This window comes from Phycodurus eques, chromosome 4 (assembly GCF_024500275.1).
Source record: "Phycodurus eques isolate BA_2022a chromosome 4, UOR_Pequ_1.1, whole genome shotgun sequence".
Taxonomy (NCBI): domain Eukaryota; kingdom Metazoa; phylum Chordata; class Actinopteri; order Syngnathiformes; family Syngnathidae; genus Phycodurus; species Phycodurus eques.
The window spans coordinates 1,469,055-1,491,618 of NC_084528.1; the positions used below are offsets into that span (position 1 = coordinate 1,469,055).

The 22,564-nt window shown below is 44.8% G+C and overlaps 1 protein-coding gene across 5 annotated transcripts in view; it reads right to left on the bottom strand.

The window, feature by feature from the left end:
• The window catches only part of adgrb1a (adhesion G protein-coupled receptor B1a), a 326,613-nt gene that overhangs the window by 78,470 nt on the left and 225,579 nt on the right, over positions 1-22,564 (bottom strand). For all 5 annotated transcript variants that reach the window (XM_061673608.1, XM_061673606.1, XM_061673607.1 and 2 more), the window contains 4 exons: positions 14,729-14,832; positions 2,401-2,503; positions 2,135-2,285; positions 1,976-2,045 (listed from right to left, as the gene is read on the bottom strand). In XM_061673608.1, the coding sequence (XP_061529592.1) occupies positions 1,976-2,045; positions 2,135-2,285; positions 2,401-2,503; positions 14,729-14,832 (428 nt within the window). The remainder of the gene's footprint in view (positions 1-1,975; positions 2,046-2,134; positions 2,286-2,400; positions 2,504-14,728; positions 14,833-22,564) is intronic.

The window sequence follows — 22,564 nt, forward strand, 5'->3', positions numbered from 1 at the left end:
CGGACGGCTTCCAAGGAAATTCTGGTCCACCATCCGGCGTCTCAGGAGGGGGAAGCAGTGCACCATCAACACTGTGTATATTGGGGATGGGGCGCTGCTGACCTCGACTCGGGGTGTTGTGAATCGGTGGGGAGAATACTTCGAAGACCTCCTCAATTCCACCGACACGCCTTCCCATGAGGGAGCAGAGTCTGGGGTATCTGAGGCGGGCTCTCCTATCTTTGGCGTTGAGGTCACCGAGGTGGTTAAAACACTCCTCGCTGGCAAGACCCTGGGGGTGGAAGAGATTCTGCCGTAGTTCCTCAAGGCTCTGGATGTTGTAGGGCTGTCCTGGTTGACACGCCTCTGCAACATCGTGTGGATATCGGGGACAGTGCCTCTGGATTGGCAGACTGGGGTGGTGGTCCCCCTTTTTAAGAAGGGGGATAGAAGGGTGTGTTACAACTACAGGGGGATCACACTCCTCTGCCTCCCTGGTGAGGTCTATTCAGGGGTGTTGGAGAGGAGGGTTCGTCGGGAAGTTGAATCTCACATTCAGGAGGAGCAGTGTGGTTTTCGTCCTGGCCGTGGAACATTGGACCATTTCTTCACCCTCGGCAGGGTCGTACAGGGTGCATGGGTGTTCTGTGGACTTGGTGAAGGCATTCGACCGTGTCCCTCGTGGAGTCCTGCGGGGGTGCTTCAGGAGTATGGGGTACCGAACCACCTGATACGGGCTGTTCGGTCCCTGTCCGACCAGTGTCAGAGTTTGTTACGCATTGCCGGCAGTCAGTTGGACTCGTTTCCAGTGATGGTTGGATTCCGCCAACGCTGCCCTTTGTCACCGATTCTGTTCATAACATTTATGGACAGAATTTCTAGGCGCAGCCGAGGCATAGAGGGGGTCAGGTTTGGTGGCCTCAGTATTGGATCTCTGCTTTTTCCAGATGATGTGGTTCTGTTGGCTTCATCAGGCCGTGATATCCAACTCTCACTGGATCAGTTCGCAGCAGAGTGTGAAGCGGCTGGGATGAGAATCAGCACCTCTAAATCTGAGACCATGGTCCTAAGTCGGAAAAGGATGGAGTGCCCTCTCCAGGTTGGGGATGAGATCCTGCCCCAAGTGGAGGAGTTCAATTATCTTGGGGTATTGTTCACGAGTGAGGGAAGAATGGAACCCGAGATCGACAGTCGGATCGGTGCAGCGTCTGCAGTGATGCGGACTTTGTATTGGTCTGTTGTGGTGAAGAAGGAGCTAAGCCGAAAGAGGAAACTCTCAATTTACCGGTCGATCTACATTCCTACCCTCACCTATGGTCACGAGCTGTGGGTCGTGACCGAAAGAAAAAGATCCCGGATACAAGCGGCCGAAATGAGTTTTCTCCGCAGGGTGTCTGGGCTCTCCCTCAGAGATAAGGTGAGAAGCTCGGTCATCCGGGAGGGGCTCAGAGTAGAGCCGCTGCTCCTATGCACTGAGAGGAGGCATATGAGGTGGCTCGGGCATCTGTTTAGGATGCCTCCAGGACGCCTCACTGGTGAGGTGTTCCGGGCACGTCCCACCGGGAGGAGATCCCGGGGACGACCCAGGATACGCTGGAGAGACGACGTCTCTCGGCTTGCCTGGGAACGCCTCGGAAGAGCTCAAGGAAGTGGCTGGGAGAGAGAAGTCTGGGCTTCCATGCTGAGGCTGCTGCCCCCGCGACCCGACCTCGGATCAGCGGAATGGATGGATGGATAGAATGTGAGACGAAGTCAGAATTTTTGAGGCAACACGAGTGATGGAACCGCAAAGAAGTACAAAGTGGGAAACACCACAAGGTAAACAAAAAAGAGGGAATGAGCGAAAGAAATGGGTTACACAAAAACAATGTAAAAGTAATGTCGACTACACAGTATATGAAAAAGTGGTAGAAACATGAAATATTGTATATTGTCAATATTTCGCATAAACATTGTCGATCAACATGAGAGATCATATACAGACAACGATTCTTACTAGCTTGGTGTTCCATAGCCTTTTGCCTTGGTAAAACCCACTGAGATTGCAACGACAAGAGCAGGGAGACCTGGGAGATAAAAAGGTGGTATTAAAATAAAACGAATGAGCAAAACTATTAAAATTGAAACATGGATAGATAAGAGATGGAAGACTAACCCCAGCCAAGACAGAGAAAACGCTTCCGTATAATGCGATTCCTGAGACGACCCGTCACTGCCATGTATGACTGCCATGCTTCCGTCAGGACCCAACAGAATGATGACAGGAAGAAAAAGTGAAGAAACGCAGCTATCATGGTGCATAATACCTGGAACAACAGGAAATAAAGCGATTGGGGATTTATGTTTCATAAAGACTTTACTGTGATGATACAATGCCGTATGTCTTGCCTCAAATTTCAAAACAAACATAGGTGTTCTTACCTTATTTCTTGTTTGGGTCTGTCCAATGAGAATAAGGGCATTGGAGGAAATAATTGAGAGGCAGAAGTTGATTAGAATGACAGATCGTTCAGACCGAATGTATCTGCAAGAAAATGAGAGGAAACAAAAATAAAACATTTTTGGTTTTCACTGGTTTCTATCATAACTGAATAAAATATTCATCCAAATTGTTTCTAAGTAATTATTTTGTACATGTGAAAACCTGAGTTTTCTTTGCATATTTGCTTTAACTACTTTGTCGCGGGGGCAACAGCTTCAGCAGCGATGCCCAGACTTCCCTCTCTCCAACCACTTCGTTGTCCAGGGAGGCGTCAATATGGGCAGACCAATATACGGTACAGGGAATCTATGTTGGAATTAACTAATTTCAACTCATTTTGACTTGATTATATACAGCAATTACGAAAACTAGTCTTGTTGACCTCTGGTTGTGTAAATATGGAAACACATTTACTCAGTGCGCTTCCTTTTAAGAGAATATCCTCCCATTTCTCTGAAATGTCCTCATCCTCCAAGAATGGGAGGAGGGGAGTGACCTTCCTGGAACTGTGTCCTCGGTGCTTATAAATACACTTTAGGCTACAGTAAAAGTCTAATCCTCACCTTTAAACATTTGTCTGTATTTTATTTTAGTTATCATTTGAGCCACGAAAAGGGCTGGCTCCTCTCGATGGGGAGGTGCAGCAGCTGGACTCTGAGCCCGTCCTGCATAATCACGCTTCTCACCCTATATCTAAGGGAAGGTTTGTACACCCTGCGAAGGTAGCTCATTTCAGCCACTTATATCCACCATCTTGTTCATACGGTGATGACCCACGGCTTGGAACCATAGGTGAGGTTGGGACCGTAGATCGACTGATGAATTGAGAGATTTTCCTTTAGGCTCAGCTCCTTCTTCATAACGACAGACCGATGCAGCATCTGCATCAATGCAGACACCGCACCTATCCGCCTGTTGATCTCCCGCTCCATTCTTCCCTCACTCGTGAACACGACCCCAAGATACTGAAATTCCTCCACTTGGGGCAGGAGTTCATCCTCAACCCAGAGAGGGCACTTTACCCTTTTCTGACTGAGGATCATGGCTTCAGATTTTGAGATGCTGATTTCCATCCCAGTCTCTTCTCCGAACCACTCCAGCGGGAGAGAGTTGAGGATCACGGTTTGATAAAGCCATCAGAACCACATCATTTGTAAACTGCAAAGCTGTAAAACTGAGGTAACCAAACTGGACCCGCTCAATACCTTGGCTGCACCTAGAAATTATGTCTATAAAGGTAATGAACAGACTTGTAACAAAGGGCAGCCTTGGCAAACTCCAACCCTCACTGGAAACGAATACGATCTACTCCGACACCTGCCGTACAGGGACCGTACATCCCATATTAAAGGGTCCGGTACCGTATACTCCCAGAGCACCCTTCATAGGACTCCCCGAGGGACACAGTTGAATGCCTTCTTCAAGTCCAAAAAGCACAAGGAGACTGTTTGGGTGAACTCCCATGAAACCTCCAGAACCCTGTGCAGGGTGTGGAGCTGGTCCACTGTTCAATGGTCAAGATGAAAACTACACCACACCTCCTGAACCAGAATTTTACTTCCCAATGGACACTCCTCTCCAGCACCCCAAATAGATCTTACCAGGGAGGCTGAGGAGTGGATTGCTCTGTAGTTGGAACACAGCCTCCTCCTTCTTAAAAAGGGGGCCACCAACCCCCGGTCTGCCAAGCCAGAGTCGAGGCGTGTCAACCAGGACAGCCCCACGTCATCCAAAACCTTTATAAACTCCGGGCTAATCTCATCCACCCCCAGGGACCTGCCAGCTAGGAGCTGGCAACCCCAGAGCTATGAGAGCCCACCTCAGAGACCCCAGACTCTGCTTAGGAAGGTGTGTTGGTGAAACAGTACAGTATAGGAGGTCTTTGAGGTATTCTCACCACCGATTCACAATGTTGGAGTCGAGGTCAGTACCACTCTCCACAGTGTTGATGGTGCACTGCTTTCCCATCCTGAGACACTGGGATGGTGGATCAGAATTTCTCAAAGCCGTCTGGAAGTCGTTTTCCATGGCCTCATCGATCTCTTCCCATGGCCGCATTTTTGCCTCAGTGACCAATGAAGCTGCATTCCACATGGTCTGCCGGTACTCATCAGCTGCCTCTGAAGTACTAAAGGCCAAAAGGCTTGACCATCAGAACCAACACACCACCAGGTGGTGAGTCATAGAGAGCTCTCAACCACTCTTCACCCGAGTGTCCAAAACATGGCCACGCAAGCCAGGTGACACGACCACAAAGTCAATCATCGAACTGTGGCCTATGCCGTCCTAATGCCACGTGCATGTACGGACACCCTTAAGTTTGAAAAAGGCGCTTGTTATGGAGAATTCATGATGAGCACAGAAGTCCAATAACAAAGAATCACTTGCGTTCTAACTGAGGGCAGTGTTCCTCCCAATCACGCCCTCCCAGGTCTCACTGTGCATTGTGCACCGGCACAAACAATAGTCAGGACCTGTTCGCCGACCCGAAGGTGGAGGGAGGTTACACTCTCATCTACCGGGGTGAACCCCAACGTCCAGGCACCGAGCCAGGGGGCAATAAGTATGCCCACACCTGCTTGGCGCCTCTCACCGGGGGTAACTCGAGATTGGTAGCGTGTCCAACCCCACTCGACAAGACTGGTACCGTAGCACAAGCTGTTGTGTTGAGGAGAGCCCAACTATGTCTCGTCGGAATTTCTCGACCTCACACACTAGTTCAGGCTCTTTCCCTGCCAGACAGGTGACATTTGCCAAATCTCTGCCCATGATTTTGAGGTTGCCATTGACTTGTGGTTTTTGGTGGATTGGAGGATTGAAGTTTGAAGAAACAAGACATATTGGCAATTCAACAATTTATTCATTAAAAAGTCAAACGCCTCAGAAGTGTATGGACGAACCAATCACAACCACAAGAGCCTGTCACTTCCTCTTCAGAATCATCTTTATTTGCCAAGTATGTCCAAAACACACAAGGAATTTGTCTCCAGTAGTTGGAGCCACTCTAGTACAACAGACAGTCAATTTACAGAACACTTTGGAGACATAAAGACATTGACAAAAAACAATTGTGCAAAAAGATGCAGAGTCCTCTAGCACTTAGAGCAGTTCAAATGACTAATATTGCAATAGTCCGGTGCAATGACCATTGTGCAAAGGGTGCTGAGACTTCAAGGAGTGTATGCAGTTTAAAGTGACGAGTAGTGCAATCATCTGGGACAATGTTGGTTGTGCAAATTTTACAGATACTCCTCAATCAGTGTGCAAATGGAGCAGATGCTACTCTGGCATGAGTGGCCAGTATATGCAAATAGTGCAGCATGGTGAGACAACCACAGTGAGTGCACGAGTAATACATAATTGGCCCCACAGAAATGTAACAACGAACTCAAGTCAAAAAATTGCCAGCTTGTTGCAATGGAATTATAGGTTAGCTGTTTAAGAAGTTGATTGCAAGAGGGAAGAAGCTGTTGGAATGTCTACTAGTTCTAGTTTGCATTGATCGGTAGCACCTACCTGAGGGAAGGAGCTGGAAGAGCTGGTGACCGGGGTGCGGAGGGTCCGAGAGGATTTTGCACGCCCTTGTCTTAGTTCTGCCAGCGTACAAGTCCTCAAGGGTGGGTAGGGGGGTACCGACAATCCTTTCAGCAGTTTTGATTGTCCGTTGCAGTCGGAGTTTGTCCTTTTTTGTTGCAGCACCAAACCAGACTGTGATGGAAGAACACAGGACTGATTCGATGACCGCTGTGTAGAACTGTCTCAGCAGCTCCGGTGGCAGGCCGTGCTTTCTCAGAAGCCGCAGGAAGTACATCCTGTGCTGGGCCATTTTGAGGACGCAGTTGATGTTGGTCGCCCACTTCAGGTCCTGAGAGATTGTAATTCCCAGGAACTTGAAGGTCTCGACGGTTGACACAAGGCAGCTGGACAACGTGAGGGGCAGCTGTGGCGAAGGATGCCTCCTGAAGTCCACGATCATCTCTACAGTCTTGAGCGTGTTCAGCTCCAGGCTGTGTCGGCCGCACCACAGCTCCAGCCGTTCCGCTTCCTGTCGAAATGCAGACTCGTCACCGTCCTTGATGAGGCCGATGACAGTGGTGTCATCTGCAAACTTCAGGAGTTTGACAGTCGGGTTCGCTGAGGTACAGTCGTTTGTGTAGAGAGAGAAGAGCAGCGGAGAGAGGACACAACCTTGGGGCGCCGCAGTGCTGATGCTCTGTGTGGGTGAGGTGGCCTCCCCCAGCCTGACCTGCTGTGTCCTGCCCGTCAGAAAGCTGTAAATCCACTGGCAGATGGCAGGTTAGACGCTGAGCTGGAGAAGCTTTGATGAAAGGAGTTCCGGGATGATGGTGTTGAAAGCTGAGCTGAAGTCCACGAACAGGATCCTCGCGTAGGTCCCTGCACTGTCGAGGTGTTCTAGGATGAAGTGCAGTCCCATGTTGACTGCATCATCCGCAGACCTGTTCGCTTGGTAGGCAAACTGCAGGGGTCCAGCAGGGGTCCAGCAGGGGTCCAGCAGGGGACCTGTGACACTCTTGAGGTGGTCCAGCACGAGACGTTCAAAGGACTTCATGACCACAGATGTCAAAGCGACAGGCCTGTAGTCATTCAGACCCGAGATTGCAGGTTTCTTGGGGATTGGAATGATGGTGGAGCGTTTGAAACGAGATTGCCACTTCTTGTGTAATCTATTCTCAAGATCTCTCTGCATTGAGATTACCTCCAATAATGAGAAGTTTCGTTTTTCCAGGAAGGTCTATGCCACCCCACACCATGTCACTGCCTCCACCAAAAGATGTTACTCTATTGGTAAAGCAATCAGCGTAGCGTTGTGCACATCTCTTTACTTTGACCCAATGAGCCAATTGCCATCGACAGATTCTGGACCCATCGCCAAAGATTATGTTCCTCCACATTTTCATGGCCCAGTGCATCTGACGTGAAGGGCAGTCATGGCAGGCCTTTTGACAGCCCAATAAAACCACAGATTGGCTGTGTGCAGTCTGTTACGGATTGTCTGGGAAGAGAGCTGTCAGGCACATCGTCCTGCAAACATTGACAGCAAATCTGTATTAGACGGCTGACGGTACCGAAGTGTTGACAGCCTGAGGAACCTGTATTTTTGGGTTGTCATCTTCTTGTCTTTGACATCCCGTTATATGGAACTTGCCCTTCAGTTGGGCGATGGTACTAGGGCTCATTCCAAACAAAGCTGCAACTTGACTTTGGAGAACACCAGCTTGAAATTGCCCTGTCGCACGGGCCCTATCCAGATGAGTAAAATGTGTCATGCTGATTCTTGGAGCAGACACCTACTGACCACTGTACCAGGGCTCATGCTAACTTGGGAGTATCAGAAGCTCAAAACAAGAGCCAGCGGCAACAACAAAATAAGTTGTTTGGCATTGGCACAGAAAATTTGGCAAATACTTAATGGCCACAACCCACAACAGCTCGGCTGTTCATCCCACAAGTGCAGGTTCTTTCCAAATATGGCACCATTTCAACGGCTATTGAACAGACGTTCCATCGGTATACATTTTATTGCCAAGAAGCATGGTTAGAACAAAGAAATAGACCAAACACAAATGTCCTTACTTTTTCTGCAATGTTCATTTAGTCTGATATTAAGGAGGAATGATAATCCTCTTGTCCAGCTCCTATGTTTTTTTATTATTATTATTATTATTTTTTTTACAATTTAATTTATTCTGCTTTAGTCATACAGTAAGAGGATATAGTGTAACCAGTTATCGGGAAAAACCTAAGAATCCACTCGTGGAGAGAGATTTATTTTCTAAAGAATTGGTTCAAAATGATTAAATGTGGGTTTATGTCCACATATATGACTGTTTCAACAATTAAAGTTACCATTTAGTTAACTAACTGACAGCGGCATATCAACTGGTGTACTGTGCAAATCTTTGAACCTATCTCAGTTAAAATCTTAAAGCAAGAATACACTCTACGTGCCAGCACTGGTCAAAACACGGTACTCTTACTTAATATTGCGTTCATGGAATAAGAATTAAACAGAATATTTAATCAGTGTACAGGGGGGTGCCATGTTTGGCGAAATCATTATTAACTGCAGACTGCGGAAGTAACGTCAAAACTACAGTCGCACAGGTTTCGCGCTGCCCGTTTGCCACGTCGCCAATGGCTAACTGAAACAGGATGTGGCGAAACAAATATTGCCCACCTTCGCCACTACTGGTGAAACAAAATTTCCTGCATCAAAACTAAAAATCCCTTCCTGATAAAAGTTAAAGTGAGGATGCTCATTCGGCCACGGTGTTGGTGGTTTAGTCTCCCCCCCATTTAAGGACTGTTCCATTTAGTCCTCCCCACGTTTACAACCTGTTAAGCAGTATATTATGGTCTACCGAATCAAAAGCCGCACTGAGATCCAGCAAGACCAGAATTGACACCTTTTCCGAGTCAGTATTCAACCTTATATCATTAAGCACTTTGATAAGATCAGATTCTGTACTGTGATGAGTTCGGAATCTCATTGAAATTTGTGACAAAGTCAATTTAAATTCAAGAAATTGCTGAGTTGATTAACAATAACTTTCTCAACAATCTTGACAATGCAAGGGAGAGTTGAGATGGGTCTATAGCTTGCTAACATGGAAGTGTCCAGCATTCTATTTTTTGGAAGAGGCTTAATGGCAGCTACTTTATGAGCTTCAGGAAACTCGCCCAAGCACAGACTTTACAATAGTTTTGAAAAAATCTGATGGTATTGAGTCAAAAGAGCCCGTTGATGGTTTCAGGTGCTGAACCATTTTCTCTGCAGTTTTTTTGGTCAACTGTATCAAATTCTGACATGGTAATAGAGTTTTGCCTGGGTGGCTTCAGATGTAGCATCCCTTTATCATTTTGCTGATTTTGTGCTGATATTCAACCTGATGGATTGTATTTTTTCACTAAAATAACAAGCAAATTCATTGAATTTATCTGCTGTGCGAAGTTCTGGAGCTATCCGGGGGAGTTGTGATCTTGTCAACCACAGCAAATAGAGTGCCAGTATTGTTGAAGTTTTTAATGATGATTTCAGCAAAGTGTCTGTTAGCACACTTCTGCTCACCATTTTGAGACATCGGTAGAGTGGTTTCATTCCCCGACTGTCCATTTACATCCACATACACTTCAAGACGGTTGATTTTCGTTTCCAGAACTGACATCTTCTGTAGCAGTCTGTGATAGTCCTCAGTGCAATAGAGAGGAATCTTGTTGCTGGTCTTGTTGCCAATAGCAGGCCTGGGCTAATTTGCAGGCCACGCTCACACGTAAGGGGGTTTCAAAAAACAAATATTGGAATATGGCAATAACTGACTGAATCTACAAAAAAAAGTAACATCCCACAAGTTTAAAAATATCCAGGAGTTTCTTCTTTCAATTTCCTTGGAAGAAGAAAAATGAGCTTATCAGCAGGAAAAAATGCAAACAGAGGCAAAGCAAGCAGAGCAAGCAGGAAAGCATCTGCACTGAACGAGAGCGAGAGCAAAAAAAACAACTTCCTCCCGAAAAATTTCTTGCTAAAATATAATATTTGTTGAAAATAAAAGAAAAGCAACCTCTCAATTACAACTTGTAAGAGTATTTTCCCAAATCATTCAGCCCGACTCCTGATTGATGACGATAGATGATTGATGACGATTGATGATGTTGTTGCTAACTACACAAAAGTGTGGCTAGATTTTTTTTTTTTTTACTGTTTAGCCACATTGGCTAACTAAAGCAAAGCTAATTTATTTATATAGCGCATTTCGTATACAAGGTAACTCAATGTGCTTGACATGATTAAAATAATTTTAAAAAAGCAGCTCATAAACATTTAACACAAAGAGAAAAATATAAATACAATTAAAACAGAATACAGTGCAAAAAAAAGATAATTTAAATGCCTTAAAAGCATTCAAAGTTTGGACTGATTGTCACTTCTGGTCGCCACTCAGTCCATTTGTGTGCAGCATGACAGCTAAATGCTGCTTCACCTCATTTGCTTTGGACTCTGTGGTCCACTATTTGACCTGAGTCAGATCTCAGAGCCGTACTGGGTTCATATTCCATTCGTATATATTTCATGTATTCAGGACCTAAACTACTTAGTGATTTATCGACCAGTAGCATAACTGTAAAATCTATTCTAAAGATGACTGGAAGCCAGTGTAAAGACTTTAGAATTGGAGTAATATGCTCAGACCTTTTTGTTCTGGTCAGTACCCGAGCTGCAGCATTCTGAATGAGCTGCAGCTGTTTATGCTCTTTTTAGGGAGTCCAGTCAGAAGACCATTACAGTAGTCAAGCCTACTTAAGATGAAAGCACGAATGAGACTTGCGTGGATTTCCTCCTGAACGTACGCTCAAATGCAGAAAACATTCTAAGCACAAAAATATCCAGATGTAAGAATCTGTGCATACGCATGAATCCAAGCACATTTCCTTTGTACATCCCAGTCAACATAGAATTGAGCGCACATTTTGTCAGAGCTGACTCCTCCCTGTCCACGGCCACATTTAAATATGTAAATCATATTTGAATTGTCCCTGCACCTCAGATCCGAATCTCTGCGCGATCAGAAAGAAAAGAAAATAAGCAAGGCAGTGAAGAAAAATATTTTTTCTGAATGTGAAGTTGAGACGCTGCTCAATGAAGTGGAGAAGTAGAGGTTGTCTGACCTTTTGGGAGAATGCTGTAGTTGAAAGAACACACAAAAATGGTCAGAAATAGCTACATCCTTAAAAGTCCCGTATTTTGGCTATTTAAACTTCCATAGAATGTCTTGCTAACATGGACAGTATAAAACGGTCAATTCCATTTAAAAAAAAACCACCTGGGTTTCATCATACGAGTGTCCAGAAAAGGCCCTTTTGACAGCTACTTCTGTTTGACCCAGTTTTGTATCCTCTTTTTCCATATTTGGCGAAGACCACTCCCCTTTCATCTGATTAGTTGCCTTCGTGGAGAGGACCCACTTATGAGAGCACACGTGTTTGTTATGTTGACGGCGCTGGCTCGGGACAGGAGAGGGAAGGCAGAGGATCTTCGCTCGTGACGTAGAGCTTAAGAAATTTGAATGACCTGATTTCAGGCCTCTCGGCAGAAAAACGTTTAAGAGTCAGAATGTGTGGACGATTTTAATTTATATTTCACATGTTTACTGAGGCACCACAGAGACAATATTACACCCCAAATGCTAGAAAAGTTGGTTTGTTAAAGTAAGTTCCCTTTACTGTCATCTGAGAGAAGTTCAACATCCTTCGAGATTACCAGGTCTAAGATGTTACCTTGAGTGTGGGTTGGAGTCGTTATATGTTGAGAGAGGTCAAATGTGTCCAGTATAGCAGAGTTATTCAAAAAGAAAATTAATTTTTTTTGTCAATATGAATGTTAAAATCTCCCATTATGACAATATAGTTGTAGTCAGTACAAATAACTGACAGCAGTTGTGAAAAATCCTCCATAAATTGTCCATTGTATCTTGGAGGTCTATAAATGATTAAAACAATAACCTTTGGGTCACCTTTGACAAACAAAAAGAGCTAAAATCACCCGGTATGATTTATTTACACTAAAATAATAATTTAAAAATACCAGCAATACCAGCTGCTATAATAAAAAAATGGAAGCAATACCACCAAAATTTGCTGGTGTTGCCTCATTTAAAATTGTATTACAGCTACTTTCTGTTAACCACGTTTCATTTAGTAAGAAAAAGTCTAGCTCATAGGTCGTAACGATGCCATTAATCAATATTGATTTATTTAATCAGTGACCTGATACTGAATACAGCTAGTCTCACAGAGACAACTGGAGACAAAGGTTTGTTAGGTTCACATTTTATCCTCATTAAGCTTGTAGCTCTGCTTTCTTTGTGCCAACTTTCTGTCCCTTGTAATGACAGGGATGAAAAATGCCTGCTCCCCTGAGGGGTTTGACTTATTCTGGAGACGAATGTTGTTTGTATCTGATTTGCAGCTGTGACCCCGCACATATTAGTCAGATTTTGAGATAAAATTCTTCAATGGGTGGAGGAGGGGCCCTTCACATCTGTCACATCTAATGGAGCATTTAGGCTAGATGATAGTGAGAGTTATGTTGGGCTTCGCTCCAATGGGGCAGGGAGGGGTGTGGGAGATTCCTATCTCATTCCTCATTCGTTCCGCCGATTGTTTGGGTGACGCTGGTGACTCCATCTGGGACTTGTGTCGTCTTAGTTCTTGTTCCTCCCATTATTTTAGTACAGCTGGAGACTCCTTCTGCTCTTTTTGTGCTTCAGCTGCGTGAACAAGGCCAATGTTTTCCTTTTGGGCCGCTGAATGACCTACACAGTAAAAAATGTTGGCAGCCAATAACTTAACCTCATGTTTATTGAGACAGAAAACAGTCTGCCTTGTAGAGATGTCTGTGCTCCAAATAAATGCAGAAATTGTCAATGTAGCTCACAGATAGCACAGTACAGATTATTTAATTGTAAAAGCCTGCTGAAACGTTCATCTCCAGCTCATAAGTGATAAATGAAATCTCATGTCAGTACCTCTGATTGCTGCTTGACAACATCCAGGGCCAATGTGTGTATAATGACAGATTTTACAGTTGGGTGCTCATTCGTGATCTCAATGTTTTTTATTTTTTTCTTTGAACTATCAGACAGCATATCGTTGGTAAGACACACTACTTTGGTGTTCTTCTTGCTGCAAAAACGTTTCACATCCTTGACAGTTCCATCACCAGCTATTAACGTTTGGGGTGCCATTTCTTTCTTGTGTAATTTAGTTTCATACCTTTCAGTTGTGGTGGGGGTTGAGCCTTTGCCAGGGTCTTGTATGTGTTAGTCTGATGTCAATGTTTTGCATTGACTTGTGTCCTCTTTTTTTGCCCTTTGATGTCGTGACCGTCCATGGTCACTCTCTTGGGGTTGAAGAAGCACTCAACGCAGGCCAGCCAGATTCCTTGGTAAACCCTGGCGCTTCAGCTGCCCCCTGCTCCAGTGTGTTCCACTAACGTGTATGTGTTCACTGTGATGGGTTAAATGCAGAGAACAAATTTCGTGTGCATGCATGCATGTTCATGACAATAAAAGGTGATTCTTCTTCTTCTTCTGTTGTTCTGTCCTCCCTTTTGGATGCTTTCACCTATCTTTAGGCTTTGCCCCCAGTAAATTCCAGGGAGAACTGATGGATGATCAATTACCGTATCCATGATCCCCAATCTTTCCTCTTTGTGGAGCTAACTGGCTGTCTGTTAGCATGCTCCTGCTAACCATTTTGAGACATCGGTAAAGTGGTTTCATTCCCCGACTGTCCATTTACCTCCACATATACTTCAAGGCAGTGAGTTTTTGTTTCCAGGACCACCATTATCTGTAGCAGTTTGTGATATTCTTAAGTAGAAAAGGGAGGCATCTTGTTGCTGGTCTTGTTGCTAAAAGCAGGTTTGTGCTAATTTGCAGGCCAAGGTCACAGTAATGGTGAGGGGGTATAAAAATAATATAATATATATGGAATATGCAAACGACTGTATCTACAAAACGTAACGGCCAACAAGTTTCACAATATCCAGGAGTAGCACATTCTAATTTCTTTGGAATAAGAAAAATAAGCTCATCAGCAAGAAAAAGCAGAACAAGCAAAAAAGTGTCTGCACTGTACGAGAGCAGGAATGGAATACCGAAGAGGTTTCACGACACAGTGCCAACACTCGTCGCGGGTTGTCTACTAATAGAGCAAGGCATCGAACTGTGTTGGCTGACACATTGTTGACAGTGATGGATTCAATTATCGTATCCTGTGTACAACACGACTGAGAAACATACAATGGTAATCAGTGTAGTGAAGTGTAAAAGCGTTGTCAACTTCTAGATGTGAAAGATCAGCAAAAAAGGATAGATCAGCTCACAATTCAGTAAGTACATGTACAGTAAATGACGTTTATAATCATGGTTTATTGTGTAGCTTTTGTACATGTAATGAAATCGAAAATCTAGCTTGTTGTTGCTGAATGTTTACTAACTGTATTGTTTTGTTAATAAATAAAGCAGGCAGCAATTGACTGATACACGTCACATTCTCTCGCAAGAGTGAAACAGCCTAAAGATGGCAGCTCCCATATTCGAGTAGATGTGACATTTTAAACATTTTATTATACTGTGTAGATTTAACTAAACAGCAGCTGAAAAAGATATGCACATTTAAAATATAAATATAAACATGTTGGGTTTATCTCCCCTTCAAGAAAATTCAAAAGACAAATATTCTCACCTCCAGCCTGACACATAGATGATGATGAGTAGCAACAATGTAAGCGAAGATACTCCACAACCCACAATCAGTGTCACAGATGGGAGCTGTGTCTTATCCATGTTCTGAAAAAAAGAAAGAACACAGAAAATGTGTTCCAGTATGTGTCATTATCTGTGTATATTATGGCAAAATTAATAGTCATCATAAGAATTTCGAATAATTTCTAAAAACAGTCCACCAAACTATCACAGTCCCTCCTAAATGATCAATTATTTGTAGTCAGGGAACCCATTTCAAAATTGAAACACACAGACCCAAACATTGTGTTCTGATTTCAACTATGACTCCAGCTACCCCAAATACCTTTGGTCAGATATTGTAAAGGGATAAGATTTGGTTTTTGGTCCTATGTAAAAATAAATATGTAATGATATAAAAGAGAATAATTTGACATTTCAATGGATTAATAAAATATTTTGGCTTACTAAACTAAAAAAGGTAGTTAGGTAGGGAGTTAGTTAAGATGCTACCACATGTACAGCTCATCAATGGTTTACCACCTTATATGCTAATGATTTGGTTAAATAATGACTCTTTCCTTTTATTAAACACCACCGAAAAAACAACACATGATTTCAGGAAGAATCCAATTTGCCCAATCTGACAGAAATGTATCAAAGGGATGCACAACAGAATTAATTTCTGTACAGCTAGATATAAAGCAGCAAATGTTCTCCTTTTTTCTCCTTGATTTTATTTATTTTTCAGCTGCATGGCGATGCACAATGGTGGTTCTGTATGCCTTTTGTGCTGGAACAGTTTTGCTGTACAACAGGGGAGTTTGAAATACTTTATCTGCTTATTTTTTATTTTTGTTATCATTTAATTTTTTTATTGAAAATAGAGCCAAACAGAAAAGGGTTTTAGGGGATAGACCGAGGGACAGAAGGGACAGGGGGAATAGGGGTGCAGAACAGCAGAACAATAGTTAGATTTATCTAGTTAGATATAGTTAGATATATATATCGTTAGATATAACTGATATTAACAATAGTTAATATCAGTCTAGATATTTGACTTCAAGTAATGTTACGAAGTCAAATTGTGTTCTTATTTGAGGACGGGAGGGGACACCCAGCGAGGACATGCAACAACTAAGCAGTAGAACAAGATGAGAGAGGACAGAAAAGAGCAGGGCAGGACAGGATGTGGGAAATGAGCAAGCCAGTGCTACTGATGAGTTGTGCGGTGGGATACTTTTATAGTGTCTAAAACACCTGGAAACACCCGTAAGACCCTGTAAGTTGATATATTAATACAGCCTGTGTTATTATTAGTGGTCCCAGCACAAGCAATTAAAGCCAATAGCGTGTCTATGGAACTTACTAGTAAATGAACACCATATCACATGCATGTTAGCCATCTGATGTATGGAGTTGCTATGCTGGCACATCGAGGAAGGGTCGACCTGGCCTCCTGCACTCGCATGTGGGGGCCAAGCCAGCGAGCCTGTCCCATGCGGGATGCCACCCAATCCCGAGGACGGTTCCCCAGCCCAACCAAAGCACCCCGACCAGTCCCAAAGGGAGGGTCAAGGGACCACCCCCCAACACTTCAACCCCCTCCACCCACCCAGCGTCTCCCACCATCCCTGCCACCCGCAGAGAGCACGACCACCTCCATGGCCCATCCGACGCAGGAGCCAGCTGCCACCCGAAAAGGTCACAGCCTGTCAAAAGCGAGCCCATGTCAAGCGCCTGCCGGGAGCAATGACAGGTGAGGGCACCAGCAGGAAGGGGGGGACTCCTATATCCCCGTGGCCCGCCCACCAAAGGGGGATGGGGTGGCGCAGGCCCCAGGAGTCAAGCCAAGAAAAATATGAATACCCACCACCAACCGTATTACTATGGTTACCAGGTCCCCGACTGGCAACCATTGTCCCTGTACTGTGATCGCGTGTGGTGGGGTATTGTACATTAAAATTGGGGAGATTGGTGCGGGTGAGGCGAGACGGTCATGGGGCAATGATGACCTGCAACTGCCACCCCCACCCAGCTCCCGAAAAGATGTGTGAATGTATGTGGTGATTTAGAAATCCGCGGGGGAAAGACATTGGGGGCCAGAGAACAGGCCGGAGTGCTGCAACACCTGGCCAAATGTCCTCCCCAGTCCGACACTGCCCTCCCCCCACTGACGGGTGGATGATGCCTTAAAACTGGAGGACTGGCAGGGCAGAGAAGTGGGGCGACCGGATAGTAGACCAGCACAGATGTGCCAGAACCCGGGCCGGCGTACGACCCATTATGCCTTGTGCCAGCCCCCCAGGGGACACTGAATGAAATATGAATGTGCCCATTTTGCGAAATATGTAGAGTGTGAGTAATAAAAATGTGCTGAGCGTGTGAAGTAAGAGGCTAGACTCCTGTGGGCCTGGCTCGGTCCGACCGGCAGGAAGACCCCAGAGAAAAGGAGGGGAGCTCCTCCCTAACCCAGAGCAAATTTTTTCCTGACAAAACAGTGGCTGTTCCTCATTCAGCAACTTCTCCAAGTATTCTTTCCATCTGTCAATCACACTACTGGCACCGTCAACACATTTTCATCTCTATCCTTAATCCACCTAACCTGCTGCACATCCTTCCCATCTCTAGCCCTCTGTCTGGCCAACCTGTATAGATCATTTTCTTCTTTTTTGGTGTCCAACGTGGCATACATGTCATCATATGCCTCTTTTTTGGCCTTTGCCACCTCTACCTTTACCCAAAGTCGCATTCTCAATGTATTCCTTTCTCCTCTCCTCAGTCCTCTCATGTGTCCCACTACTTCTTAGCTAACCTCTTTCCTTGTATGATTTCCTGTACTGTGAGGTTCCACCACCAAGTCTCCTCTCTTTTCCTGCCAGATACACCAAGTACTCTCCTGCCTGTCTCTCTGATCACCTTGGGTGTAGTGGTCCAGTCTTCTGGAAGCTCCTCCTGTCCACAGAGAGCCTGTCTCACCTCTTCCCGAAAAGCCTCACAACACTCAAATGTTGCTATACAAATGATTTCGAGTATTTCAGAGTGGGAGGGGTTCAGGGGTCCGAAGGACAATCTGGATGAGTATATGGATACTTTGACCTCATATATTAAATTCTGTGAGGAGAGCATAGTACCAACCTGCACCTGGATGTGTAATAACAACAAGCCCTGGTTCACAGCTGAGCTCCATCAGATTCATCAAGAAAAAGAGGCAGAGTTCAGAGGCCAAAATAGAAGCAGCTACAAGGAGGCGAAATATCGTTTTAGCAGGGAAGTGAGGAACTCTGCGGCTGTTTGGAGAGAATTTAGGCAAATTATGAACTATAAGACTAAACCCCCCTAAGGTGTTAACGACCTGGCCCTGACCCAGAACCTCATGACCCACTACTCTTACTTCGATCTCCCATCAGCGCTTCACACTGCTCCGGACACCCCATTGCCCCCCAACATTACAATGGTCTGCAAGTCCTCCAACATCGTCCCTGTTCTTAAGAAGAAAAACAAGTTAAATATCACACAGCCATAAGTATTCAGACCATTTGCTGTGACACCCATATATTTAACTCGGGTGCTGTCCATTTGTTCTGATCATCCTTGTGATGGTTCGACATCGTTATTGGAGTCCAGCTGTGTTTGGTTATACTGATTGGACTTGATTAGAAAAGCTACACACTGGTTTATATAAGACCTTACAGCTCACAGTGCATGTCAGAGCAAATGAGAATCATGAGGTCAAAGGAACTGCCTGAAGAGCTCAGAGACAGAATTGTGCCAAGGCACAGATCTGGCCAAGGTTACAAAAAATTACTGCTGCATTTAAGGTTCCTAAGAGCACAGCGGCCTCCATAATCCTTAAATGTAAGACGTTTGGGATGACCAGAACCCTTCCTCGAGCTGGCCATCCAGCCAAACTGAGCAATTGATGGAGAAGAGCTTTGGTGAGAGAGGTAAAGAAGAACCGAAAGATCCCTGTGGCTGAGCTCCAGAGATGCAGTCGGGAGATGGGAGGAAGTTCTAGAAAGTTAACTGCAGCCCTCCACCAGTCGGTGCTTTATGGCAGAGTGGACCGATGGAACCCTCTCCTCAGTGCAAGACACATGAAAGCCCGCATGCAGTTTGCTAAAAAACACCTGAAGGACTCCAAGATGGTGATGAATAAGATTCTCTGGTCTGGTGAGACCAAGAGAGAACTTTTTGGCCTTAATTCTAAGCGGTATGTGTGGAGAAAACCAGGCACTGCTCATAACCTGTCCAACACAGTTCCAACAGTGAAGCATGATGGTGGCAGCTGCAGGGACAGGATGACTGGTTGCAATTGAAGGAAAAATTAATGCGGCCAAGTACAGGGAAAGCCTGGACGAAAACCTTATCCAGAGCTGCTCAGGTACCTCAGACTGGGCCGAAGGTTCACCTTCCAACAAGACAATGACCCTAAGCACACAGCTAAAATAACAAAGGAGTGACTTCAGAACAACTCTGTGACTTTTCTTGAATGGCCCAGTTAGAGCCCTGACTTAAACCCTATTGAGCATCTCTGGCGAGATCTGAAAATGGCTGTCCACCAACGTTCACCATCCAACCTGACAGAACTGGAGAGAATCTGCAAGGAGGAATGACAGAGGATCCCCAAATCCACGTGTGAAAAACATTCCCCAAAAGACTCATGGCTGTATTAGCACAAAAGGCTGCTTCTATTAAATACTGAGCAAAGGGTCTGAATACTTATGGCTGTGTTATATTTCAGTTTTTCTTTTTGAATAAATCTGCAAAGATTTCAACAATTCTGTTTTTTTTTCTGTCAATATGGGGTGCTGTGTGTACATTATTGAGAAAAAAAACAACTTAAATGATTTTAGCAAATGGCTGCAATATAACAGAGTGAAAATGTAAGGGGGTCGCAATACAGTCCCCTACCCACTGTACTTACTTGAGGTATGTAGTCATGAAGCCTTTTCAGCGCCTAGTCCTTCCCCACCTCAAATCAATCACCTACCCCTTCCTGGACCCGCTGCAGTTTGCCTACAAAGCCAAAATGGGTCTGTTGATAATGGCCTGGACCTGGCCCTCCACTCCATTCTGCAGTATCTGTACTTCCTGGGAACCTACGCCAGGATCCTGTTTGTGGACTTCAGCACCTCCTTCAACTCCATCCTTTCAGCTCTACTCCAGGAAAAGCTCTTCCATTTCAACGTGCCTGACTCCCTTTGCAGGTGAATCACAGACTTACTAATGGACCGAAAGCAGCATGTGTGGCTGAAGCAGACCATCTCGGACACTCCGCCCATCAGCACTGGATCCCCCCAGGGCTGTGTACTTTCCCCCTGGCTCTTTTCCCTGTACACCAACTGTTGCGCCTCAAACCATCAGTCCATAAAAATGATAACGTTTGTGGACGACACCACCCTCATCGACCTTATCTTGGATGACGATGAATCTGCCTACAGGAGGGAGGTGAACAGGCTGGTGTCCTGGGGTAACAGCAACAACCTGGAGCTTAACACCCAGAAAACAAAGGAAATGATTGTGGACTTCAGGAAAGTCCCAGCTCCACGGTGCCCCCTCACTCTCACAGACTTCCCTATCTTCGTTGTGGATTCCTTGCAATTCCTGGGCACCACCCTCACTCGGGACTTCAGGTGGGAGTTGACCATCAGAGGATGTTCTTCCTGCGGCAGTTGAGGAAACTCAAGCCGCCAACCAAGATATTGGTGCAGTTCCACATGGCCATCATCGAGTCCATCCTCACCTCCTACTTCACCATGTGGTACGCTGGTGCCACTGCCAGATACACGCATACACTGAAGCACACTGATCATGCTGCTGAGAATAGGATCTGCTGCAGGCTACCATCCATTCAGGTACGCATCTAGGACATGGGGGCATGCAGATCAGATTATAGCTGACACTACAAACTCTGCACACAGCCTGTTTAATGCTCTCCCCTCAGGCAGAAAGCCACGGTCCATTCAGACTTTTACCTCCCACCACATGAACAGCTTCTTCCTCTCGGCCATCAGATTCCTGAACACTAAATAAGCAGGTATCAGCTATTTAAACTTCACACCTACACCTGATCCTTGTTGCACATTATTTCCCTTCTCCTTGGACTATTTATATTTGAATTTTTATTTTTATTATTTTTATTAGTACCATCAATGATTCATGTTCTACTATCAGATGTAGAAAAATTCCTAGTTACAGTATGGACCTTTCACTGTCAATGGCAATAAAACCATTCTGATTCTGATTCCAAAGATGACTGCACAAGGGAGGCACAATGCAGAATGAGCAATGAGGTGAACGAAAATTGCTGCTAGAAAATTGCTTACAGAAATCTCTGACAAACTTGTGTGACAAATCTTTGTGGACAAATCTACAATAAGAAAACATTAAGAAGAATTTCTGTCATGGGAAAATACCACAACAAAAAACATTGCTACATATTTCAAGTTTGCAAAAGAGCACCGAAATGTTCCACAGCACGACTAGAAAAGATTTCCATGGTAATATTAAACCATAGTTGAGTTGTTTGGAAGGAACACGAAATGCTAATGTGTGAATAAATTAGGGTGAAACACGCTACCATCAAAAACTCATTGCAACTGTGAAATCATCGTGATTCATCGGGCATCGTGATTTGAGACTGCTTTGTCGCCTCAACGCCTTGACGGACTGCTTTCGTCGACAGAAAAATTTATTCCCAAATTTATCAGGATATTTTGCAGAAGAACTTAAGACCAGTTCTCTACTGGTTGAAGTTCAATAGTGGATGGGTGATGCAACAGGACAAAAACTCAAAGCACATTAAATCAGTCATAGATTAGCTTCAGAAGAAGAAAATGGGCCTTCAGGAGTAGCCCAGTTACTCGAGAGAGCGATTCACACCAGACATCTCTAGAATATTGCTGAACTAAAACAGTAATGTTATGAGGAACATTTCAAAATTCCTCCTGAGCAATGTAATGGTCTAACCGATAACTACAGGAAATGTTTGGTTTTCACTCCCAAAGGAGGGTACACACCAAGAGATCAAATTGTTCAAATTAGGGTTGCAACTAATGATTTGATGATGATGATTTCAATAATGTGCCCTGGGATTGGCTGGCAACCAGTTCATGCTGTACCCCGCCTCCTGCCCGAAGATAGCTGGGATAGGCTCCAGCACTCCCGCGACCCTTGTGAGGATAAGCGGCTCAGAAAATGGATGGATTTCAATAATCAATTAATCGTTCCGCCGTCCTGTGCTCTACAGTGACTTGGCTTTGTGAGGCTGTCTCTGACGGCGCCATTATGCTTCCCGGCTTCCATCTTCACCGAGCAGACCGAGTCATCAGGGAAAACAAAGGTGGCGGGATATGCCTTCTATATCAATGAAAAATGGTGTACGGACATCTCGGAGCTCAACACGCACTGCAGCACGTATTTAGAGTCGCTGTTTTTGAACTGTAAGCCATTCTACTCGCCGCATGAGTTAGAATCTTTTATTCTCGCCGGTGTTTACATTCTGCCTCAAGCTAACACGAACGCTGCACTACTAACGCTCGCTGAACAAGTAAACTAAATTGGAAAAAAACATCCAGACTCACCCCTCATTATTCTCGGGGACTTTAACAAAGCTAAACTCAACTCCCTAAATACAAGCAGCACATCGACTGTACTACCAGGGAAAATAACATTTTAGTCCACTGCTATACTATGCTAAATAACGCATATAATGCCATCCCTCGTGCAGCCCTGGGCTCATCTGATCACTGCTTAATTCACTTAATACCAACATACAGACAAGAACTTAAATGTGCAAAGCTTACGGTGAAAACAGTGAAAAAGTGGACGAATG